The sequence below is a fragment of the Mirounga angustirostris genome, unplaced genomic scaffold (genome assembly GCF_029215605.1).
Source record: "Mirounga angustirostris isolate CCGP_5_RB_7025 unplaced genomic scaffold, mMirAng1.0.hap1 SCAF_8, whole genome shotgun sequence".
NCBI lineage: Eukaryota > Metazoa > Chordata > Mammalia > Carnivora > Phocidae > Mirounga > Mirounga angustirostris.
The window spans coordinates 124,792,369-124,819,386 of record NW_026991716.1 but is presented as its reverse complement, the minus strand read 5'-3'; the positions used below and the strand labels follow the sequence as shown (position 1 = coordinate 124,819,386).

At 37.4% G+C, this 27,018-nt stretch overlaps 1 protein-coding gene across 11 annotated transcripts in view; it reads right to left on the bottom strand.

The window, feature by feature from the left end:
* UTRN (utrophin) overlaps positions 1-27,018 on the bottom strand; it is a 496,097-nt gene that overhangs the window by 272,128 nt on the left and 196,951 nt on the right. For all 11 annotated transcript variants that reach the window (XM_054505586.2, XM_054505588.2, XM_054505587.2 and 8 more), the window contains 8 exons: positions 25,917-26,045; positions 25,436-25,606; positions 22,640-22,801; positions 22,060-22,197; positions 10,425-10,613; positions 9,333-9,505; positions 1,885-2,035; positions 302-477 (listed from right to left, as the gene is read on the bottom strand). In XM_054505586.2, the coding sequence (XP_054361561.2) occupies positions 302-477; positions 1,885-2,035; positions 9,333-9,505; positions 10,425-10,613; positions 22,060-22,197; positions 22,640-22,801; positions 25,436-25,606; positions 25,917-26,045 (1,289 nt within the window). The remainder of the gene's footprint in view (positions 1-301; positions 478-1,884; positions 2,036-9,332; positions 9,506-10,424; positions 10,614-22,059; positions 22,198-22,639; positions 22,802-25,435; positions 25,607-25,916; positions 26,046-27,018) is intronic.

Here is a 27,018-nt window from a genome sequence, read left to right as displayed (position 1 = left end):
CTACTTCAAGTTCCTGCCACAAAGTCACCATATCATAATAAAACATCAGAAACGAGAGGAATAAAGAAAGATATCTTTCACATTGTAGGACATCTGAGTAGAAAAGTGAGACTTTACAGATAGCCTAAAAATACAGTAAGAGACAACGTTCTAAAAATATAGAACATCGCAGTGGAGGTCTTAAATGTCAGTACAACTCCTATCAGACAATCAAAGAATTTTGAACTCATCTAATTGCATTTTAAAAGGCTCTGCCAAAATCTCTTTACCCCGTGCCCTCGAGTTATCACAGCTAAATCACCTTGGCCGCCGGTCCTTCACTTCTGCAAAGATCGCACTCCAGCGCTGGTTTAAACCTGCCAGCTTGTCTCTCAAGAAGCTTCCATCCATGGGGGAGAGTTTCTGTACAATCCCATCCCCAGTTCTGTTCAGGGCTGCAAAACTGGGCTGGTGGCTGCTGATGCCCTCTTCGAGTTCCTGTAACAGAGTACATCTCAAAGTGAACTCCATTACTAAACTATGCAACAATCCACAAAGGTACTATGGTGTCAGTCTAAGTGTTAGAGAAACACCGTCCTGGAAGAACATTTTATGTTCATGCAAAAGGCATTTTAAACACTTTACCTACATCTCAATGAACACACTAACTGAAATCTATTTTGAAATCTAACCCACTCACATGAATGCCATCAGGCAAAATACACTGGAAGAGGACAGCCTAATAACATAAATAACAGCTCTTTATGCTGAAGCCTAAGCATCGATTATGTTTGACTAAAGTGGACTGTTTCTCTTCTTCCAAACAGTGCTTGAAAGCATTTCTAAAAACATATATATGTATACACCCCACATACCCCTATGTCCCACCGTATGTAAGTAAACCTGTGTGTATTTTATTGAGACACTGCTTCATGAGTCTGTAAATTTTTAAGCAACAAACTAAAAAGGGATATTTTAAAGTCAAATTTAAGCACTTATCTATAACTCTAAAAATAAAATTCATGGGGCGCCTGGGTGGCTCAGTCATTAAGTGTCTGCCTTCGGCTCATGTAATGATCCCAGGGTCCTGGGATCGAGCCCTGCATCAGGCTCCCTGCTCCGCTGGAAGCCTGCTTCTCCCTCTCCCACTCCCCCTACTTGTGTTCCCTCTCTCACTGTGTCTCTCTCTGTCAAATAAATAAATAAAATCTTTAAAAAAATAAAAATAAAAATAAAATTCATGAAAATTAACATGTTCATGAAAAAAATATAAGCATTTTCTAACTCAACAGCTTTCTACATAAAGTATATTTTAAAGATATAATAAAAAATACTTTTAACAGTGGTAAATTGAAATTTTGCTTGCTTTTTGACCATTATTTTTAATGACCCAATATCAACAGAACTGAGTTAGCTATTGTGTTGTATTTCCCCAAGACTGTATTAGACTCACATGAGCAGTGGCCCTGACACAGCTCAAGAATAATTTACTTATATGAGAATTATCAATTATACAAAGAAAAATAAGATGCCTAGTGTTTAAGTACAGAAAACAGGTGAGGTATACAAATATCTTTCTGTCCTTAATAAAGTCTTGCATACAAAATTTAACAAATGTTATTCTGAACATAAAATCTTAAAAATAAATTTTTTTTTCTACATTAACCACTAAAGAGCATTTTTAATGTAAATTTCTAAAGTCCTGGTTAAAAACTGTAAATACCAGTGTTTCTTAAACTTCTGAACTTGGAAAGCAGAAGTGGAACAAAAATTACAGGTTATCCACGTACTCCTGAAAAGTTAACATATTTAGCCCTTACTTTCAAAATCAGTCTTCAATGCCACATACTAAAGAAATATGCCACCCTTTGAGCGGCGCCCTATCCTCTGACAGAAAGCACTCACCTGCTGGTGCATCCCGGCTTTCTCCAAGTCCAGGCCACCATCGGGAGCCAAGGTTTCAGCCAGTAACTCTTCAGCCTCTGTTATCCACTGTGTGAGGTCATTAAGGTCACAATGGAACTGTCTCCATTCTTCCATAGCCCTATCAAAATGACTAGAGGACAAGAAACAAAATAGGTTTCCAAAATATCCAGGACCATCTAGAAGCAATTTTTCTAAAAAGGAAATTCAAACCTCATTTAAACTGAAAGCCCCGAAACAAGTGAATTCACAGCTCACTGCTCTGTAAGATCAGTTTTCATAGATTACAGTTCATGATTCCTCTTAGAGAAACAGGCATCATACCAAGGGCAATCCTGCCCCTCTCTATCTTAACATGGCGTGCACACATACACAAACACACTAGGCAGCTTTTTACCTGAAAAGACAGCCTGCTCCAGCTTGGAAAATCAAGATTGATTAGCTGCAGCCACGTTAACCTACCCAACTTTAAACACTTAACATGGTAAATAAGTAAAATATGATTAATTACCCTATTTTCTTAACGGGGGAAAAAAGGGGTGTTTTACTTCCAGAACACTTCATTCCCAGCTAGAACAAAACCCAAAGGCCAAAATACTTCAAAATTTCCTTGCACTCCATTATCTCTGTGTTATGGACTGCATTGTGCCCCCCAAAATTCCTATGTTGAAGCCCTAGTCCCCCAACATGACAATAACATTCTACTGGGCATGACAAAAGTAAAAGCACTTCAAACAAGATACTAAGAGAAGATACAGAGGCAATTTTCATTACCTTTCATGAAACTATGCAATAACTAAATAAGAAACAAATTCTAACTCTCCCGATGTTGCAATAGAAAATGTTGCTAAAAAGGCTGCCTAAAAGATCTGAAGACCTTGAGAATATGAACATTACATTTAGTAAAGATAAGTATCATTGTAACAGAACATAAATTTCAAATAAATCTAAGCAGCATAGCTATGGATTAAACAGGAAAGAGTAAAAAAAGGGGGGGGGGGAGATGCATGTTCAGGTAGGACTCACAAAGCCATCCCCTCCTCTCTAACCCTGCAAGCTCGTATGGGAGGCAGCACAGTATAGCAAAGGGCTGTGGATTTCCAGAGAATCAGACTCAAAGTCCCAGCCTACTATAAACATATGAGTTTGCTATCTCTAATATTTCAACTGGCCTTGCCATCTTCCGCACAAACTCATCTCACCATCCAAGTACCTGTCTCTGGCAATGGTACCACCACCTACCTACGTCCTCAAGCCAAAGACTTGGGGCTCAGTTTTTACTCTTCCCTCTTCCTTACTCCAACATCCCATGAATCACCACATTTTACCGACTCAACTATTTAATTCTCAAATTTTCCCTTATAACTCCACTTCCATAGCCTCTATCCTAATCAAGTTATCGTTATGCAACCAGCATAGACGGGTCGTCCTTGCTCTTAGTCTTGTCCTCTACCAACATATCCTACAATCAACAAACTGTCATTCCTTTGTTAAAATACTTTAAAGTCTCCCTATATTTATGCATGGATTTTTCTGATAAATACTGCAAATACATTTCCTCTTCCCTATGACTTTTTTTTTCCTTATGACTTTCTTAATAACATTTTCTTTTCTCTAGCTTATTTTCTTGTATGAATACAGTATATCATATATATAACATACAAAATATGTGTTAATAAGCTGTGTTATCAGGCTCTAGTCAGCAGTAAGCATTAGTAGTTAAGTTTTGGGGGAGCCAAGTGTTATACACAAATTTTCAACTACATTGCAGGGGAGAGGGTCGGTGCTCCTATCCCCATGCATAGTTTCATGAAAGGTAATGAAGATTGCCTTTGTATCAACAGTACTTAACTTGATACACAAGGTCCTTCTGATATAGTCCCTTCAGATCTTTCTGGTTTCATCTCTCTGCTATGAGTTCTAACTCTGCCGGACTATTTCTATTTCCTCAACTGCCCTGCACTCCCTCTCTCTTATCTATGACTTTATGCAATGTTGTATTCCCTCTATTCCTTCACCTGGGTAACCTCCAAGAAGACTTCCCAAATCCTTCAAGGTGTCTAGCATGGTCTCCTGTATTGCTCCCATCACAGCACTATGCACTATGTAATAAGTCCCCGTCTATACTTTTCTACTATATACATTTGGACCCTGAGACAGAGACTATATCTACTCAGTACACCTGCCTTATAATCCTTTATAACTACTTACACGTAGCTGCATGTGCCTTGAATTAGTCAGCACTCAATAAATATTGGTCAAATAGATGGTGCATGGACAGATGGATAGACAAGTATACAGAGATAGGTGGATGGTGAAGTCTTAAAACTGAATTTTGAAAACTTTTTAAATAATAGAAAAAGAATGATGAAATTAAGAAGGAAAACTATTCCTTGTAGAAGATGGAATTCTGAGTAAGAATCAGAAACTGGGAAGGTAAAGAAAACAAAGAAAATTTTAATCAAGATTGTGTGAAATGAATGAAAGTAACTTTTTTTGAGCAATACGTACAAGGTATAAGAAATTAGGCCATCTGGAGAACACTGTTAAAAAGCTTCCAAGTTCAAGATGAGAGGTCTGAACTTTGTCCACATAGCAGTAAAGCCACCAATGGAAATACAGAGGATGAATACCTGAAAAGGCATTCTTAGGAAAAAAGATACATAAGGATCCAAGGATCCAAGATGAGAAGAAAGAAATAACTGGCTCAAAGAAAGGGAAGAAATTTGTCCAGGAAAAGAGGGCTCCATTATTTATCTAAGATGGTTGTAAAATTACTTATTTGAAAAAATATGAAAACTAACACCATGCACCAGTGTAAAGTAGGCATAAGGGAGTTCTCAAAGAAAGCTGATCTGTTATATTTTCATGGCATTTATCTTACTTTTACTATAGGCCAACAAAGTTTTTCCCCATAGATTAGTTTTATCTCTTTTTTTGTTTGTTTCAAGTTTTTATTTAAATTACAGTTAGTCATCATATAGTGTAATAAGTCATTGAGAGAAAAACAAATACCATACGATTTCACTTATATGTGGAATTTGAGAAACAAAAGAGATGAACATAAGGGAAAGGAAAAAAAAAAGAGAGGCAAACCATAAAACAGACTCGTAACTTTAGAGAACAGAGGGTTGCTGGAAGGGAGGTGTGGGGATAGTCTAAATGGGTGATGGGCATTAAGGAGGACACCTGGTGTGATGAGCACTGGATGTTGTATGTAAGTGAAGAATCACTAAATTCTACTCCTGAAAAAGTTTGAAAAGTTTTATAGGCCAATTGGCACAGGGACCTGGTATAGACAAATGGATTGGTGTTCACCCTCATGTGATTATAACTGATAATTGAAACCATGAATGTGCAGAACATTTGCCACTGCCTTGATGTTTTATGAAAAAAGAGAATACAAAAAAGTTCTCACTTACTACTTGTGAAAGGTGGATAAACATGGATGGAAAAAAAATAAAGATTTAGGATAGGTTACCAAAGTTGGGAAAGAAAAACAAAAATTAAGAATAAGAACATAATGCATCCAAGTGCTGGGATAAAATAAAAGAGACAACCCTCTAGCAAATGTAATCAAGTTAACAAAGGAAACAAAATAATGAAAGTTATGACAGATGAGACTCTTCTAAAATAAGAACATATAGTTAAATATAGTTGGTGCTTAAATTTTTGAAAATTCCCATGTTACCTTTTTAAAAGATAACATTTTTATAATCAAGAAAATGGCAGAACTTCTGCCATCAGCATGACTAATCAACGTTCTTTAAGTTCTACCACATTAGCCAAGTGAATATATACAAATAGGAAGATTTTTAAAAAGAAGAAAAAGTTATCATTATATACAATTGATGTGTTGATATACTACAAAGGTCAAAAAAATCAATTCTGTACCACACACAGACATCACACAGAGTGCAGAAGAAAGCTACCACACACCAACTCTACAGTAGCAAACAAGAAAAGCACAAAACTACCAGAGGGGCAGGGATCTGCAAGAAATTCCCCCAGGGTAAAAGTGCTGGCAGATGCCATTTTTCTTGGCCTTGCCCAGCACACACAGCCAGATGCTTCTGGGAGCCAGTTCTGACACTCTCCATCTATCCACCTTGCTAGCACTACATGCCGCATCCTGGCATTCCCCTGCAGACTCTCCCCACCCAACCAACTCACCTGGGCAGGCATCCCTCTAAAGTGACTCCTGACCTGGAGAGTAGAGGAGACGACCCCACAGATCAAAGTGCCCACACTTCCTGCAGCTGGGCCCCTCAGCTGGCTGTGCAGAGAGCAAGCCCTGCCCTTCCCTGTATTGCAGCTGTTTCAGCAGCTAACTGCAAATAGCCAAACTAACTGCCGGCCCCATCCAACAACGAGCCCAAGGTGGCTGCAGCCAGATCTTTCAACAGCCAGGGGAGCAAACCCTGCCCAGTGTGCCCACAGTAGGCAAAGCAGGTCACCGTAGCCAGCTGAGCTAAGGGCCAGCTTGAGCCACCAGTGTGCCATAGTAATCATGGCTCAGCCACAACAGGAGGGCATATGCAGTAGTGTAGGATTGCATTACAGGACATCACATATCCATTACTTTTGAGACCAAGAAGTATAACTGACCTACCTAACACACAGAACCAAACACAGAGAGTCAGACAAAATAAGGAAACAGGAATATGTCCCAAATGAAAGAACAAGACAAAAATCATAGGGGGGTAGGGGGGGAAGGCTAAACAAAACTGAGATAAGCAATAGACCTGCTAAAGAGAGCAAATGGTCATAAATATACTCACCAGACTTGAGAGAAGAATATTTGAACTCAGTAAGAACTTCAACAAAGAGACAGAAAATATAAAAAATAACCAGTCAGAGTTAATGAATACAATAACTGAAATGAAAAATGTACTGGAAGGAATCAACAAATTAGAGGATGCAGAAGAATGGATCAGCAATCTGGAAGCCAGGGTAATGGAAAGCAACCAAACTAAACAGCAAAAAGAAAATAATAATAAAAATGAGAATAGATTAGGAGGACTTTAAAACATCATCAAGTGTAATAACATTCACATTATAGGGATCCCAAAAAGAGAAGATAAAGAGAAGGAGGCAGAAAATTATTTGAAGAAATAATAGCTGAAAACATCCCTAATATTGGGAAGGAAACAGACATTCAGGTCCAGGAAGCACAAAGAATGCCAAACAAGATGAACCCAAGGAAGTCCACACCAAGACACACCATAATTAAAATGGGAAAAACTAAAGATAAAGGGGGAATCTTAAAAGCAACAAGAAAAAACAAACCGTTACATAAAAGGGAAATCCCACAAGGATATCAGCTGATTTTTCCACAGAAACTCTGCAAATGAGAAGAGAGTGGCATGATATATTCTAAGTGCTGAAAGGAAGAAACCTACAATCAATACACTACCTGGCAAGGTCATTCAGAATTGAAGGAGAGACAGAGTTTCCCAGACAAACAAAAGTTAAAGGAGTTCATCACCATTCTTCAAGTGGAAAGAAAAGACCACAACTAGAAAAGTAAGAAAATAATGAAAAAAAAAATTTTTTCCCTGGTAAAAGCAAATATATAATCAAGACTTAAATGTGAGACCTGAAACCTTAAAACTACCCAAAAGTAACACAGGCAGTAATTTCTCGGACAAAGGCCATAAGTATCTATAAATATTCATTTTTATGAATATGTCTCCTCAGGCAAGGCAAAAAAAAAAACCTAAAATAGACTACTGGAACCACACCAAAATAAAAAGCTTTTGCACAGTGCAGAAAACGATCAGCTAAACAAAAAAGCAAACTACTGAATGGGAGAAAATATCTGCAAATGATTTATCCAATAAGGGGTTGTTACCCAAAATATATAAAGAACTTATACAACACAATCCAAAACAACAAATAATCCCATTAAAATGGAGAGGACCTGAATAGACATTCTTGCAAAGAAGACATCCAGATGGCCAACAGACACATGAAAAGTTGTTCAACATCACTAATCATCAGGGAAATGCAAACCAAAACCACATGAAATATCATCTCATACCAGTCAGAATGTCTAGTATCAAAAAGACAAGAAATAACAAGCGTTGGAAAGAATGTGGAGAGAAGTGAACCCTCATGCATTGTTGGTGGGTATGTAAATTGGGGCAGTTACTATGGAAAACAGTATGGAGGTTCCACAAAACTTAAAGACAGAAATACTATATGATCCAGAAATACTACTGGATATTTACCCAAATGAAATGAAAACACTAATTTAAAAAGATATATGTACCCCTATGTTTTGTTGCAGCATGATTTAAATAGCCAAGATATGGAAACAATTTATATGATCATCAATAGATGAATAAAGAAGATGTAGTATATATACACTATAGAGTATTACTCAGCCACAAAAAAGAATGAGATCTTGCCATTTGCAACAACATAGATGCACCTAGAGGGTATTATGTTAAGTGAAATAAGGCAAGAAAAGACAAACACTATATGATTTCACTTATATGTAGAATCTAAAAAACAACACAGGGGAGCCTGGGTGGCTCAGTCGGTTAGGCGTCTGCCCTTGGCTCAGGTCATGATCCAGGGTCCTGGGATCCAGTTCCATGTTGGCTCCCTGCTCAGCTGGGAAGTCTGTTTCTTCCTCTCTCTCTACCCCTCCCCCTGCTCATATTCTCTCTCTCGCTCACTCTCTCAAATAAATAAATAAAATCATTTAAAAAAATTAATATGTTTTAACAAATTAGTCATCATCTAATAATCAAGTCTAACTAGGCATAACTATGCATAAAGATGTATGTAAAAATATTCTCTAAATGTACAGAGATGATTTTAAAAATCAATACAAAGGAATACACCCAAAGGCCACTAAAAGTGATCTGTTCAAGGACTGTATACTCACTTGAAATGTCAGCTAAAACAAACAAAGATAAAGAAAATGATGCTTAGTTTTTGTGTGTATGTCCATTAATGTTTCCAATACATTTTTCTGGTAACTTTCCTCTTACACAGTACTTTATATTGGGCTATTTCACACTTGCCTTTCTACCACATACACAGCTATTGGCAAAAATCTTATCAGTTTTTATTTCTACTTATTAATATGTCTGGTCAAAATCGAGAAAGAAGGCTCAAAAACATTAAACAGAAAATTATAAAAAAAAAAAAAGGGGGGGGTTGGGATTATACAGGGATTCAAATGATCTGTAGCTATCCCTGTTCCTCACTTGAGGATATTATGTTGCAAAATATCATCCATATGTGATGCAATTCCTCTTTCTTGAAGGAACCACACTCATCACAATTTATTAAACAAGGCCTAGGACAAGGATGTGAAATTTATTCTCATTAATCTTAGTGTACGTATGACCTTTGTTGTGGCCCATGAACTTATAGGCCTTTTTAAGAAAAGTATTAATTTAATTTACACATACCCTTTACGATCATTGTACATTCTATTAATTCTGTCCCATTTTGCATTCAACTGAGTTAGTGTATCCCGGATTTGAATGGCTTCAGGTCCAGAAGCTTCGAGGATAACATCTGGTTGTTTTTCATGAATGACTGCAATCTGCTCCCCGAGTTTGTCCAGCTGATCTTTGATATTCTACAAATGTATTGTCACACATTAACACAATCCAGCAAAGAGATAAGAAGAATGAAATCACAGAAGACCAAAATTTTATCTTGCATAACATTGATCTTAAATATAATGAGACATAATAATTGTTGCTCCTCAAAACTGAAAACTTAAAAAAAAATAATATCGTGTATTGGCCAAAGTGTGAGAAATGCTACCTAACGTCCTAACGGCAGAAAAGAAAATCCTCACAGTTGTTCAAAGCAGTATTTGTACAGAACATACAAAAAGCCTCACTAGTATTCTGTAAAGGTAATGAAGTGTTTGAAGCTGGAATGATTTATATTTTCAAATACGTAATAATGCTAATTTAAATGACAGAAATGAGCTAGCAAACATATAAAATCTATAGCAAGTTTATTGAAATTTTATACTTAAGTGCAATCAAATTATATGAAAAAGCCTTGATGGTATTTAATAGTCTTGTGAATAACTAAAAACTTCCAGATCTCTATTAATGTTTAAGCAACATGCTATTCCATACCCCAAACACTGACCAATCTTAACTCGTTATAGATGACAACATAAATGCTAATATTTTACATCACACTGACAATCAAGTTTTTAAGAAAGGAATATGGATCGTGCCTGTGTTTGATTAAAGAAGATTTTGATGTTGCCAAGAATTAATAACTGTGCATATTTAAAAATCCATGCCTACTCTTAAAAAATTAAAAATTTGATACTATTTCCTTGATGAAATGGGGAAAGTTTATTATTCGTACGCATTATTAATTCCTTGGCACAAATTTTAAAAATTATAGACCATCTACAAAGGCACAAGGACAGATTCCTTGCTTTATTTCTGCATTAACTGTGTATGTGCTGCCGAAGCGAGCACTATTTCTGCATTAACTGTGGCTTTGAATCATGCCTGGAGATCTACCTTCAGAGAGTCTTCCTGAAAAGAGAAGTCTTCATAGACAACAGTGCTTAGCTCAGGAGCATTAAGTGATAATTCAGCATCATCCATGGCAAGTAAAACTTTGTTAATCTCAACTAGATAATCTGTGGGGAGAGGTGGTGATCGAGTTCCAGGAGCAAGCTGACCTGTTCTCTGCTGATTAGGGACCGCCTGTAAAAATAATAATAATAAGACACATCTCTTAAAATATCCCCACAATGAATAGAAGCAAATAGAAAAAAAACACAATAGTATTTTGTGGAGCAATTCAATACCATGAATCCAAATAAAAAAACTGAGTTGTGTTTGTTGTTGTTGTTTTTATATTTTTGCCCTGTCTTGCTGAAGAAACCCTTCACAATTTCTATACTGATTTTCTTCTGTAGCCTGTGGTTAAACAGTGTAAGTAAGTGACAGCTTGACAGGTTTTTCTTTACAGCATGTGCCACCTAAACTCATTTAGCAAACAAGAAAATGTAACAACTCCTTTCCTGAGCTGTTGGGGAAATGAGAATATGCCACAAATCATAAAGTTCCATATGAAATAAAACGTTTTAATACCATTATCATTTTACCCATTTTGTAATCACAATTAGATTAAACACTTCTGGACCTCACTGTTGAGAACATAAATAAGTAAAACAAGTATTCGTAACCTAAGAAATGCAACAGTGGTTTTGATTAAAATAATATCCAGGTCGTGCTGTATATAATCTTCACCTTTGCGGACAATATTACAGAACATGACTCCTATATAAGACAATCAATTCAGACAGATACTAAGCCAGGTGGACTAGTTATCAATATATACTCTAATCAGAGCTTTCTCAACAAAAAAGTGTTCTCTAGGATTAGCTACCAGCCTTGCAGTTCACGTTCACATCCTTGACTCCAAATGTCTGCAGTTTATTAAGTGCCATCTACAACTTGCAAACAGCAAAGTGCATCTTCTGATGAATTAAAGTAGCTTCCCTGATGCTTTCACTATTTTTCTCTATTAAACTTCGAAAAAAGTATATTCCTTTGCAAATTCAAAGATGGCAGTGAAAATGATCATAAATACGGTACTGTCCTGAAAGTGGTTATGGTTATAATTCCTAAATGAAACCAAGAATCAAGACTAAAACCAGTGAGTCAACAACATAGTGTTGAATCTAGAGGTTTGCATTTATTTGCCTCTTAGAATGTGATAAAATGCGTTCACCAATTGCTGGACAGTCCTGGATAGCAGGATAGAAGCAAGCCAGATTTCCTGATTTTATCCACAGGATTATTTATACTTGATAGCAATATTAATATTATCCTGATGCCATGCATTCAAATTTTAGTCAGAAAGCATTTCTAGATATTTACCCATATGTCCAAGAAGGCAAATTATATTTTTAAGCAAATATAAAAGAATAGGAAAGTCTGTAGGTATTGTAAATAGGAAGTTCCAAGTGAAAAAAAAAATCACATTCATTAAAGACTACCGTTTTCTGTTCAGACTATAAAGATAACCTAGGATTTCCTGAGCCTTCATACCCTTGCAAAAGCAGCAAGGCAGTTCAAAATTTAAACATGTGCTTTCTGTATTCCAAAAATAGATTTTATCCCAAGAGAGTGATCAATCAAAATGTCCTAGGAGAAGGAAAAAAAAAAAAAAAGTCCTCAAGATCTGACCCAGACTTTACTTCTGGATAATTTTATTTTTAAAGAATTCTGCTAGGACACAGAAATGTAAATTTACTGCAAGCTAATGCTAACATTCGACAGTGTTACATGATGTTGCTCACGTCATACACAACTAAATTCCAGATAAATAGATTAAATAGTTAATTTTATATGAACACATTATAAAAAGTTCCTAAGTTTTGTTTTTATCAAACCACAGGGAAAAACCAGAACTAAATAGAACTGAATATTCATCATCTCTGTGGAAAATAAGGACTTTTCAGAGCCCAAGTAGGCTGGGAAAAAAAAAAAAAAACACGAGAAAACATAGTCATGTAGGGCTAAACAAATATTTTAAATGGTTATATGTTAAAGATAAAATAAATGGAACATGAAAATCAACAAGATAATACTTTTATTGCAAATATGACAGAAGACTAATATCTTTATTTTAGAAAGCGCTCACACATATTTTAAAAATAGTAATACATACCCTCATAAACAAATGAGAAAAGGTCATTTAACACACATTTCAAGTAAGAAAATGAATCCTATAAACTGGTGGTTCTCAATTCTGATTGAACATTAGAATTACTTAGAAAGTTTGTTTGTTTGTTTAAAGAGAGTTCACAGATAAGCCCAACCTAAGAGATTTTGATTTAACTGGTTTGGGGGTTAGATTTTTTTTTTTAAGTTCCCCAAGAGATTCTAGTGTCACAGATAAGAAAGAGTTTTAAAAACTGAAAATCTAAAGGATATGGGCTAATGAGATAAGGACAAAACCTTTTCAAGCATTTTAAAACAATTACACTAACTAATGCTAGTGAATCCAAAATGAAATGTGCCTGTTGTAGTGTATGTTAATACTCTTAAAAAACAAATTTATGTATTCGTTAAAATTCCAAAAATTATTTCCATTTTGGACCAGTAATGAGTTATGATTTGGGACCCAAAGATAAAGTTCTAGGAAAGTAAGATACTTTAAAAAAGTAACAATGAGAGGGAGGAGCAAGATGGCGGAGGAGTAGGAGACCTAAATTTCATCTGGTCCCAGGAATTCAGCTAGAGAGGGATCAAACCATTCTGAACACCTACAAACTCAACAGGAGATCAAAGAAAAGAATAGCAGCAATTCTCTGAACAGAAAAGCGACCATTTTCTGGAAGGTAGGATGTGCAGAGAAGTGAAGCCAAGGCGATATTCAGGAGGATAGACGACGGAGGAGGGGGCCTCCGTCAGCCGCTACCAGCAAGTGACAGAGCAGTGGTGCACAAAATCGGAACTTTTGGAAGTCTGCTCCAGGGACGCCTGGGTGGCTCAGTCATTAAGCGTCTGCCTTCGGCTCAGGTCATGATCCCAGGGTCCTGGGATCGAGTCCCACATCGGGCTCCTTGTTCAGTGAGGAGCCTGCTTCTCCCTCTCCCTCTGCTGCTCCCCCTGCTTGTTCTCTCTCTCTCTCTCTGACAAATAAATAAATAAAAATCTTTAAAAAAAAAAAAAGTCTGCTCCAATGAGGGCTGTCACTCCAGTGGCTAAGCAGGGGGTAGAACCCTCGCGGGGACAGTGTGGTCTCAGGACCCTGGGGATCACAGAAAGACCTGGGGTGCCTGAGTGCAGCAGAGCTCCCAGGTGTCAGAGCGGGGAAGCTGGCTGCAGAGACAGAGCCAAGGAGTGGGCTCTCAGCTCGGGGTTGCCATAAACTGATGCACAGCATAGTCGGGCCACTGCTCTTCTAGCAGGGACCCAACAATTGGCAGATCTGGGGAGACTCCCCTTCCTCCCCCTGGAGGAGCGGCATGGGAGCACACCGCAGGGATCTGCTGGGTTTGGAGACTCCACACGGGGTCAGGTGCCAGAGACAGAAACGCTCAGTCACAGGCTGGGTGAGCACGGAGTGCGGCCAGAGACCGGGGAGATGGGAGTGACTGACCGCTTTTCTCTGGGGGCTCACTGAGGAGCAGGGCCCTGAATTCTCGGCCCCTCTGGGGTGGAGATTGGGAGGCCACCATTTTTATCTCGTCGTCCAAAGCTGTAGGGACAGGGTGCAGGGAACAAAAGCTCCCCAGAGCAAAGCCGAGCAGATTGCTTAGCCCGAACGGCAAGGGTGGGGCAATTTCACCTCCAGCAAAGACATCTGAGAATCACTGCGAAAGGCCCCTCCCCCAGAAGATTCACAAGAACAGCCAGCCAAGACCAAGTTCACCGATCAATGAGAATGGCAGAATGCCAGCACTAGGGAAATACAGCACAGAGAATTCATGGCTTTTTTCCCCCTGATTCTTCAGTCTCTCAAAGTTAATTTTTTTAATTTTCTTTTTTTCTTTTAATTTTTCTTCTTCCCTTTTGCTTTTTTTTTTTTTAAAGATTTTATTTATTTATTTGAGACAGAGAGAATGAGATAGAGCATGAGAGGGGGGAGGGTCAGAGGGAGAAGCAGGCTCTCTGCCGAGCAGGGAGCCCGATGCGGGACTCGATCCAGGGACTCCAGGATCATGACCTGAGCCGAAGGCAGTCGCCTAACCAACTGAGCCACCCAGGCGCACTTTTTTTTTTTTTAAAGATTTTATTTATTTATTTGACAGAGAGACACAGCGAGAGAGGGAACACAAGCAGGGGGAGTGGGAGAGGGAGAAGCAGGCTTCCCGCTGAGCAGGGAGCCTGATGCGGGGCTCGATCCCAGGACCCTGAGATCATGACCTGAGCCGAAGGCAGACGCTTAACGACTGAGCCACCCAGGCACCCCATCTTCTTCCCTTTTTCAACCAACATCTTATCAATCCCTTTTTTTAAAAAAATCTTCATTTTTCATTTTTAGACTCATATTCTATCCCTCCATAGTAGTTAATCTTAACCTTATCTTTGGTATATATATATACATGTTGTTCTCTCTTTAAAATTTTGGAATACAGTTTCTTCTAACAGACCAAAATATACCCTAAATCTCTAGTGTATGGCTTTGTTCTAGTCTCCTGCCTGATCACATTCTCTCCCTTTTTTTTTTTTACATCCTCTTCTTTCTTTTTTCAACCAAATTCTTATCAATTCCTTTTATAAAATCTTTTATAATTTTCATCTTTACAGTCATATTCCATCCCTTCATTGTATTTACCCTCATTTTTGTACATACATAAGTTTTTCTTTCTTTAAAATTTTGGGAGGCACGTTCTTCTAACAGACCAAAATACACCCAAAATCTAGTGTGTGGCACTGATCTATGCACCAGCCTGATCATATTTGATCATATTCTTTTTTTTTTTTCTTTTTTCTTTCTTTCCCTTTCTTTTCCCCTGGTTTCAGGTCTCTTCTGATTTGGATTGTGTATATTTTTCTGGGGTGGTTGTTACCCTGTTAGCATTTTGTTCTTTCATTCATCTATTCTCCTCTGGACAAAATGAGAAGATGGAAAAAATCACCTCAAAGAAAAAGAACAAGAGGCAGTACTGACTGCCAGGGACCTAATCAATACGGACATTAGTAAGATGTCAGAACTAGAGTTCAGAATGACAATTTTAAAGATACTAGCTGGGTTTGAAAAAAGCATGGAAGTTATTAGAGAAACCCTTTCTGGAGAAATAAAAGAACTAAAATCTAACCAAGTCAAAATCAAAAAGGCTTTTAATGAGGTGCAATAAAAAATGGAGGCTCTAACTGCTAGGATAAATGAGGCAGAAGAAAGAATCAGTGATATAGAAGACCAAATGATGGAAAATCAAGAAGCTGAGAAAAAGAGAGAGAAACAACTACTGGATCACGAGGGCAGAATTCGAGAGATAAGTGATACCATAAGAAGAAACAACATTAGAATAATTGGGATCCCAGAAGAAGAAGAAAGAGAGAGAAGGGCAGAAGGTATAATGGAGGAAATTATAGCAGAGAACTTCCCTAATTTGGGGAAGGAAACAGCCATCAAAATCCAGGAGGCACAGAGAACCCCCCTCAAAATCAATAAAAATAGGTCAACAACCCAACTTCTAATAGTAAAACTTACGAGTCTCAGAGACAAAGAGAAAATTCTGAAAGCAGCTCGGGACAAGAGATCTGTAACCTACAATGGTAGAAACATTAGATTGGCAACAGACCTATCCACAGAGACCTGGCAGGCCAGAAAGGACTGGCATGATATATTCAGAGCACTAAACGAGAAAAATATGCAGCCAAGAATACTATATCCAGCTAGGCTGTGATTGAAAATAGGAGAGATAAAAATCTTCCAGGACAAACAAAAACTAAAGGAATTTACAAACACAAAATCAGCCCTACAAGAAATATTGAAAGGAGTCCTCTAAGCAAAGAGAGAGCCTAAAAATAACATAGGCCAGAAAGGAACACAGACAATACACAGTAACAGTTACCTTACAGGCAATACAATGGCACTAAATTCATATCTTTCAATAGTTACCCTTAATGTTAATGGGCTAAATGCCCCAATCAAAAGAAACAGGCTATCAGACTGGATAAAAAAACAAGACCCATCAATATGCTGTCTGCAAGAGACTCATTTTAGACCCAAAGACACCTCCAGATTGAAAGTTAGGGGGTGGAAAACCATTTACGATGCTAATGGACACCAAAAGAAAGCTGGGGTGAGAATCCTTATATCAGACAAATTAGATTTTAAACCAAAGACTATAATAAGAGACGAGGAAGGACACTCTATCATAATTAAAGGGTCTATCCAACAAGAAGATCTAACAATTGTAAATATCAATGCCCCTAACATGGGAGCAGCCAATTATATAAGCCAATTAATAACAGAAGCAAAGAAACACATTGACAACAATACAATAATAGTGAGGGACTTTAACACCCCCCTCACTGAAATAGACAGATCATCTAAGCAAAAGATCAACAAGGAAATAAAGACTTTAAATGACACACTGGACCAAATGGACTTCACAGATGTATTCAGAACATTCCATCCTAAAGGAACTGAATACACATTTTTCTCTAGGGCCCATGGAACATTCTCCAGAATAGATCACATCCTAGGTCACAAATCAGGTCTCAACTGGTACCAAAAGACTGGGATCATTCCCTGCATATTTTCAGACCACAATGCTTTGAAACCAGAACTCAATCACAAGAGGAAAGTCGGAAAGAACTCAAATACATGGAGGCTAAAGAGCATCCTACTGAAGAATGAATGGGTCAACCAGGACATTAAAGAATTAAAAAAATTCATGGAAACCAATGAAAATGAAAACACAAGTGTTCAAAATCTTTGGGATGCAGCAAAGGCAGTCCTAAGAGGAAAGTATATAGCAATACAAGCCTTTCTCAAGAAACAAGAAAGGTCTCAAATACACAACCTAACCCTACACCTAGAGGAGCTAGAGAAAGAACAGCAAATAAAGCCTAAACCCAGCAGGAGAAGGGAAATAATAAAGATCAGAGCAGAAATCAATGAATTAGAAACCAAAAGAACAGTAGAACAGATCAATGAAACTAGGAGCTGGTTCTTTGAAAGAATTAATAAGACTGATAAACCCCTGGCCAGACTTATCAAAAAGAAAAGAGAAAGGACCCAAATAAAATCATGAAAGAGGTGAGATCACAACCAAAACCAAAGAAATACAAACAATTATAAGAACATATTATGAGCAACTATATGCCAGCAAATTAGATAATCTGGAAGAAATGAATGCATTCGTAGAGATGTATCAACTACCAAAACTGTACCAGGAAGAAACAGAAAACCTGAACAGACCTATGACCATTAAGGAAATTGAAGCAGTCATCAAAAATCTCCCAACAAACAAAAGCCAAGGGCCAGATGGCTTCCCAGGGGAATTCTACCAAACATTTCAAGAATTAATACCTGTTCTTCTGAAACTGTTCCAAAAAATAGAAATGGAAGGAAAACTTCCAAACTTGTTTTATGAGGCCACCATTACCTTGATCCCCAAACCAAAGACCCCATCAAAAAGGAGAATTACAGACCAATATCCTGATGAACATGGATGCAAAAATTCTCACCAAAATACTAGCCAATAGGATCCAACAGTCATTAAAACGATTAGTCACCATGACCAAGTGGGATTTATCTCTGGGCTGCAAGCAAGGTTGGTTCAACAACCGCAAATCAATCAATGTGATACAATACATTAATAAAAGAAAGAACAAGAACCATAGGATCCTCTCAATAGATGCAGAAAAACCATTTGACCAAGTACAGCATCCTTCTTGATCAAAACTCTTCAGAGTATAGGCATAGAGGGTACATACCTCAATATCATAAAAGCCATCTATGAAAAACCCACAGCGAATATCCTTCTCAATGGGGAAAAACTGAGAGCTATCCCCCTAAGGTCAGGAATGCGGCAGGGATGTCCACTATCACCACTGCTATTCAACATAGTATTAGAAGTCCTAGCCACAGCAATCAGACAACAAAAAGAAATAAAAGGCATCCGAATTGGCAAAGAAGAAGTCAAACTCTCACTCTTTGCAGATGATATGATACTTTATGTGGAAAACCCAAAAGACTCCACCCCAAAACTGCTAGAACTCATACAGGAATTCAGTAAAGTGGCAGGATATAAAATCAATGCACAGAAATCAGTGGCATTCCTATACATCAACAACAAGACAGAAGAAAGGGAAATTAAGGAGTCGATCACATTTACAATTGCACCCAAAACCATAAGATACCTAGGAATAAATCTAACCAAAGGGGCAAAGAATTTGTACTCAGAAAACTATAAAATACTCATGAAAGAAGTTGAGGAAGACACAAAGAAATGGAAAAACATTCCATGCTCATGGATTGGAAGAACAAATATTCCGAAGATGTCAATGCTACCTAGAGCTATCTACACATTTAATGCAATCCCTATCAAAATACCATCAATTTTTTTCAAAGAAATGGAACAAATAATCCTAAAATTTGTACGGAACCAAAAAAGACCCCAAATAGCCAGAGGAATGTTCAAAAAGAAAAGCAAAGCTGGTGGCATCACAATTCCGGACTTCAAGCTCTGCTACAAAGCTGTCATCATCAAGACAATATGGTACTGGCACAAAAACAGACACGTAGATCAATGGAACAGAATAGAGAGCCCAGAAATGGACCCTCAACTCTATGGTCAACTAATCTTCGACAAAGCAGGAGAGAATGTCCAATGGAAAAAAGACAGTCTCTTCAACAAATGGTGTTGGGAAAATTGGACAGCCACATGCAGAAGAATGAAACTGGACTGTCTACCTACGCCACACACAAAAACAGACTCAAAATGGTTGGAAGACCTAAATGTGAGAAAGGAGTCCATCAAAATCCTAAAGAAGAACACAGGCAGCAACCTCTTTACCTCAGCCACAGCAACTTCTTCCTAGAAACATCGCCAAAGGCAAGGGAAGCAAGGGCAAAAATGAACTATTGGGACTTCATCAAGATGAAAAGCTTTTGCACAGCAAAAGAAATGGTCAACAAAACCAAAAGACACCCAACAGAATGGGAGAACATATTTGCAAATGACATATCAGATAAAGGGTTAGAATCCAAAATCTATAAAGAACTTATCAAACTCAACACCCAAAGAACAAATGATCCAATCAAGAAATGGGCAGAAGACATGAACAGACATTTTTCCAAAGAAGACATCCAAATGGCCAACAGACACATGAAAAAGTGCTCAACATCACTCAGCATCAGGGAAATCCAAATCAAAACCTCAATGAGATATCACCTCACACCAGTCAGAATGGCTAAAATTAACAAGTCAGATGCTGGCGGGAATGCAGAGAAAGGGGAACCCTCCTACACTGTTGGTGGGAATGCAAGCTGGCACAGCCAATCTGGAAAACGGTATGGAGGTTCCTCAAAAGGTTGAAAATAGAGCTACCCTACGACCCAGCAATTGCACTACTGGGTATTTACCCCAAAGATACAAATGTAGTGATCTGAAGGGGGACGTGCACTCCGATGTTTATAGCAGCAATGTCCACAATAGCCAAACTATGGAAAGAGCCAATATGTCCATTGACAGATGGATAAAGAATATGTGATATATATATACAATGGAATATTATGCAGCCATCAAAAGGAATGAAATCTTGCCATTTGCAACGACATGGATGGATCTGGAGGGTATTATGCTGAGCGAAATAAGTCAATCAGAGAAAGACATGTATCATATGATCTCACTGATATGAGGAATTCTTAATCTCAGGAAACAAACTGAGGGTTGCTGGAGTGGTGGGGGGTGGGAGGGATGGGGTGGCTGGGTGACAGACATTGGGGAGGGTATGTGCTATGGTGAGCGCTGTGAATTGTGTAAGACTGTTGAATCACAGACCTGTACCTCTGAAACAAATAATACATTGTATGTTAAAAAAAAAAAAAAAAAAGGAAGATAGTAGGAAGGGAAAAATGAAGGGGGGGAAATCGGAGGGGGAGACGAACCATGAGAGACTATGGACTCTGAGAAACAAACTGAGGGTTCTAGGGGGGAGGGGGGTGGGGGGGTGGGTTAGCCTGGTGATGGGTATTAAAGAGGGCACGTATTGAATGGAGCTGGGTGTTATACACAAACAATGAATCATGGAACACTACATCAAAAACTAATGATGTAATGTAGGGTGATTAACATAACATAATAAAATTTTAAAAAGTAACAGTGAAGCAAAGAACTATCATATCATCTGAAAAAAATGTTAGGAATAAAAATGGAGCCAAGCCTTAAAAGATAACACATTTTTCAGGTAAAAATAAGGAGATAAAACCCACACCAAGGAGTAAGATTAAAATTAGCAAGATCCCAAAGGTGCAAAGGCACCAATGTGTTTGGGAAAATGTACAGAAAACCAGCATAGCTATATTCCTGGTAAGCGCCAGTGAATCAAAGAGGTAGCTGGACGCCAGATAGAAAACTTAGTGTATAGTATAGTGATGAACCTTGCACTTAAAGCTTTTTCTGTATTTTGCAATATTTTCCTGAATACTTTCTTGGTAAAGGAATGTCCTGACCAGCCATAACTTTGGGGGAAATAATTCTGAGGACAATATGGAGGATGCGCTAGAGCTAAGAAAAATTGGACATAAAAAACCCAGCTTGGGATACACTGTAGTGAATAACAAGAGAAAATCATAAGAGCCTGAATTATGGAAAGGATAGTGGACTAAGAGAAATTCAGTCATTTCCCCAGGGTCATAAAGCAAGTAGAGCTGTGTCTAACTTTAGGTTCAGATGCATCATACTTCATTCAGAAGAGAGGGTTTTAATACCTACTTGATGTGGTGTAAGGAACAAGAAATGATTGAGAAGATTTTGAGGTTACTACTTTGAGAATAGGTAGTTTTTAAGGAAATAAACTAAGGTAGGGAATAAATTAGGAAACATGGGTTGGAAGGGGAAGGGAGAGGACAAGTTTAGCTTGGGACATGTTACAAGGCTGCAGTACATACAGAGAGAGACATCTAACAGGCAGCAAGCTGAGAGAGTAGAATCTTCCACTAGATTCAACATCATCAACTAAAAATGGTCCTTAGAAGGATAACCTAAGAACAGACTTTTAGAGAAAACCAGCACACTTACAGTGCAGTTGGAATGATGGCCACTGAAAAGGGAGCTGATAGTGAATCTTTTTCTAGAATACAAATCATAGTTTATCAATTCACAAATTTAGTTACTTGTTAACTAAAATTTTTTTGAGCTGATGAAGACCTCCACATATAAAATACAGAACTGAAGGAGGAAGTCACTTCTAAAAGGGATAGATGCCTTTTAATTTATTATTAGAAGTCCAGAAGAGATCACAATAATAAGATTTTGTTTCTATTTCCTTTGAGTCCTGTTCCATCTAAAAATATAAATGTTATTTAGTAATGCATACTAGATACTAGAAAGGAGAAAGAGATACTATTCCACCTGTTTTTTAAGGTATCCAAGAATGCAACATCAAATATCTGAATGGCACGAGCTAAATAAGTTACTGAAGGAAAACAGAGTCTCTCCCAAGACAATACCTTAGTTTTATTGTATCTTGTACGCAAAAGTAGTAACTGCAAACGGATCTTTTCTTTTTTATTATCCTCCATAGGTTGATGTAACATTTGTTCTCCTCTCTGTAGAACGTCCTCAATCTGGGCTCTCTCCTCATCCATCTGAATGTTTAATAGGAAAAACAATTTACTCAAAAGAAAAATGCACAGCATCACTTACTTATCAGTTCCCAAGTAGGAGAACTACCTACGAAGTATGAGATCAGTCAAGATCTGTCCAGCTGAAAGATAAGCAACAAAAATTCATGTTTTTTTAAATATTTCACATTTGAAGTTAAAATATCTCATAAAGAATGTTAGTTTAGAAGATATTAGAGAACACTGAAACAACAGGACCTTTAGTCAAAAAAGTGTGCCTATTTTTTTAAGCATTATGTAAATCACTTGGCAAATCTTACAATGACACTCAGCAGAAAATCACATATGGGTCTATTCTTCGGCATGACTTGGCAGATTCTTTGGGTAAACATCATTGATGTAAAAATATAATTAACAGAACAGAAAAGTAAGAACACCATGGTTTTGAAAATCTCCTTGAACCAACCTTTTCATCTTCATCACTGAATTCCAAGTGTTTTTCCACAACTTTTAACATATTTTCTATGTCACTTTCTAATTTTTCCAGGTCAGAGAAAAGTACATCAGCTTCAAATGCTTCAGTGGTGACCAGACATTGGTAGGCTAATGGTTCCTGGCCAATTAGCAACTGCAGAAGGAAAAGTGTTCTTTGAAAAGATACATTCTTAATCAGACCTGCCATCGTTAATCAGAGGGGTGGAGGGTCAAGAGAAGAGCTAGCATTTATTTGAGTTGACTTTAATTTCATTCATTCATAGAGCAATGATTTTATCTATTTGGGCTTCTCTGAGTTACCCATTTTCTCCAAACTCCAGCCAGAGACGTGAGCAAGTGTGCAAGTAACTGTGTTCCCTGGAGTGCAATGGGAGGATTCTGAGATCGCATATGAGCACAGCAAGAAATAGTGCCAAGATCTTTCTGTGCCGCAGCCACGGAAAGAAGAAAGGCCACCACCGACTACAGGTCTATCCCACAGAATGTCTCCCAGGTAACCTTCCCCCACAGAATCCCCTTTGGATTTTGATACTCAAACTCTGAAGAAGTACATATTTCTCAATGCAGTATTTTCAGATAGTATCACTATAGAAAGACTTTATATTTATATGACTCAACTTAATGTAATAACTTTAATAAAACTAACATGAAAGAAAATAATGAGGTGTTGGCTGAACATGAGGGAACGAGCACTTTCACACTGATTATTGAAGTAGAAATTGGCACAAACTTTTGTAGAACTCTTTGGAAAAATCTATTTGATGGTATTTATATGCACAACTCTTAGAACAATTTCAAGAAATTCTAAGAATTGACCCTAAAGGGCATATTAACAAATGAGCAAAAAGACATGCATAAAAGGATCTTGACAATTCAATATTTATAGAAGGACACTAAAAGTGGAAAACTGACTTACAAAAGTATAACAGATCATATAATGGAACACCCCATAGCTGTTGGAAACTATGTCAAAGGAGAACATATAAAACAATATAAAAATTTTGATATTTTCATATCACATAGATAAGAGTAAGAGTAGACATGTATGCCAAAATGTTAACAGAAGTTATTTATGGGGACAACAATAATTTTGCTTCTTTGTACTTCCTCTCACTCCATCCCTATGTCTCATGCCTTACTCTTTTAAACCAGGAAAATGCTCCTATATACCTATATACCTTTTGAAAAGAAAAGTAGGGAAGTAAGGTCAAAGCTAAGGAAGACAAAAGTTAAAGCAAGTTATTTGTTTGTTTTCCTTAAGTTGTGAATAACCTAAATATATTCATGAGCTATGAAAGATAGTTTGGCCTATTATGTCAGATATTTCAAATTAAAGCAGACTAGACAATGTTTACTTCTTACAAAAAAAGAGGATCCTTCCTCTTAGATAATTTCCACACACACCACTCTCAAGAGGTAGAATTAGCCAAATACTCAAAAATGCCAACCCATGAGCCCAGCTGGGATCCTGAAAACCTCATAACCCTCTGTCAGAATGAACACCTGGTTGAATGACCCCCAAAATCAGCTATGCTATTTTGTTTTTTGCCTAGCAAACCATCGAAATGTTCTCATCTTTTCAATTTAACATTTACTGAGCCCTCGCCACACTCCAGGCCTTGAGAACACTACAATAAAATGCTTCCTTCCCTCCCCCTCAGGAAACAAGGGAAATAAGAAAGAGAATTAGTAAGATACATACAGAGAGAAAAATTATAATAAGGAAGCATAAATAAAAACTTTTTAAAGGAAAACTCTTACTTATTATCCTCTTATTTAAATTTATAAAGCCCTTTTTCAAATTTAAAACAGCAGATAGTAGCTTTTCTGCATTAGTTCTAAATTGTGAAATTTCTTGTAATTTTTGATGCAATAAAACAAAAAACCAGTTCACAAGCATGTAGTGTGCACAAATTTATAAAGTATGACTACACAGTAATGGGTTTAATATTCATGCCTAGCTTGGGCGCCTGGGTGGCTCAGTTGGTTAAGCGACTGCCTTCGGCTCAGGTCATGATCCTGGAGTCCTGGGATCAAATCCCACATCGGGCTCCCAGCTCAGCGGGGAGCCTGCTTCTCCCTCTGACCCTATCCCCTCTCATGCTGTTTCTCTCTCTCTCTCTCTCTCTCTCTCTCAAATAAATAAATAAATAAAATAAATAAAATAAAAAAAAATTCATGCCTAGCTTGGAAATGAGTCTTAATTTTTTTTTTAAAGATTTATTTATTTATTTATTTATTTATTTATTTGAGAGAAAGAGAGAGAGAGAGAAGGGGGAGGGGCAGAGAGGGAATAGGGAGACAGAGACTTAAGCAGCCTGTGCTGGGCACAGAGCCTGAAGTGGGGCTCGATATCACAACCCTGAGATCATGACTTGAAGAGAAACCAACAGTCAATCACTTAACCAACTGAGCCCCCCAGGCACACCCACCTTTTATTTATTTATTTGAGAGAGAGAGAGAGAGAGAAAGTAAGCACGGTGTGTAGGGGCAGAGGGGAGTCTTATTATTTTATAGCCAATTTTAACTTCTGATTGAGACTTTGAAAGCTTTTCTCAAATGGTTTATTTTCTTCAATACTAATTTCCTGTTGTCTCTCCTTCACATGCAAAATCACAAATAAATAAGGACTGATGCTCCACTCAAAGAAAAAGTGATTAAAATCATTTTAATTCAGAACTCTTTGATGTATTTACCATATAATCACCTATCATTGAGATACATGTCCACACGAAAAGTAGTTTTATATTAAAATATAATTACTCACCTTGGCACTTTTGATATGTTGAGACACCTTTTCAAAGTTTCTATTCAGTTCAGCTAATTTTGGTTCTACAAGTTCCCTGCTTGAGCCTCCACGTGCATTCATCAAAACAATGGCTTGATCACGGACATTTTCAACTTGGAGGTTGGCATCATCTAGCTCAGATATTAAACGCTAATTGCAAGAAAACACAAAATTATCATATGGGAAAAATCAAAACCAAAGATGGGTATGATGCCAACTCAGAATTAAAGGTAGTTTAAATGAATTTCTTGGATCCCTGGAGAAGACTTTAGAATAATCAATTTAATGAAGACCTGTTCATATAGGATTCATATGAGACCTCAGTTTCTCCCACCAAAATAAAAACTAATGAATCTACTGCAAGGGAAGAATGAATGCACAAATAACTTGGAGCACTAGAGAAAGACCACACCAAAGCCTTCCACTCCCAGAAGTGTTACTGATGCTCTGTGTTCGGTACCTTCACAATTTCTTCCCGTTTACTTGCTGGTTTTTTTTCAATCTCATCCAATAGAGCTTCAGCTTGATAAAGCCAGGTACTTATGTGAGCAACATTTCCATCAAATATTTCCAACTGGTTCTGATGATTCTAGAAAGGAATTAATGAAATGCTGATGCAATCATATGCAATATTTACGACAATAATCTTAGATGATGTTTAAAAGACCTCTGAAAAGCCAAATGTATGCTGAATTTCAAGATAGATTTCCGTCTTTCGGCGAAGCTCTTTCCCAGTGAATAAATCTCATTCCTAAAAATGCACAGCAATGGTTACATACTTTTTAAATTTATTTGATTTAGACCTCAGTACAGTCAAAAGGTGAAGAGGGATAAAAGGTGAAACTTTCTTTTTCAATTTCATTTTGTTTGTCTCCCTTATTCTTCATTCTTGTAAGTAATTTCATTTATCCCCCTTGATCATATTCTTTAAAACTCACTTAAAAAGTAGTAATATAAAAGAACGATTAAAACATGGGTTGAAAAAGATTCTGCCTGCTCAGTGGACTGACTGACTGGCAGGCCTGTGGCTTGTCAACTCAGTGCCATCAGCACTTAAAAGTTCAGCTGGTACAGACCTCACATTTCCTGAAGCAGGACAGAAAATGTGATTGAGAGAATAAATGTGAAAACCAGAAGAAAACAGTAAAGCCGCTGCGCTTAAAACAAAGCAAAATAGCTGAGACTAAGGCAAGAATTTAGGACTTGATCAAAGAGATTAGGGAAGCCTTTGGATGAAATTAACAACTTTTAAGAACTATATTTTATAGGATAAACTAGAAAAAAACCTTAGAAGTATTTAAAATACAAGAAAAAATCATTAATCCATAATATGGGAGAATAGTTAAGAAAATGAGAACCTATAAATGAGAAAAGTTTGGAAAGTGATCTTGGGTATGAAAGAAAGAAAAGAAAGAAAGAAGAACTGATGACCACCTGACTTATTTAATGTTAAATGTTCTAGGGAAATCATTAATCCATAATATGGGAGAATAGTTAAGAAAATGAGAACCTATAAATGAGAAAAGTTTGGAAAGTGATCTTGGGTATGAAAGAAAGAAAAG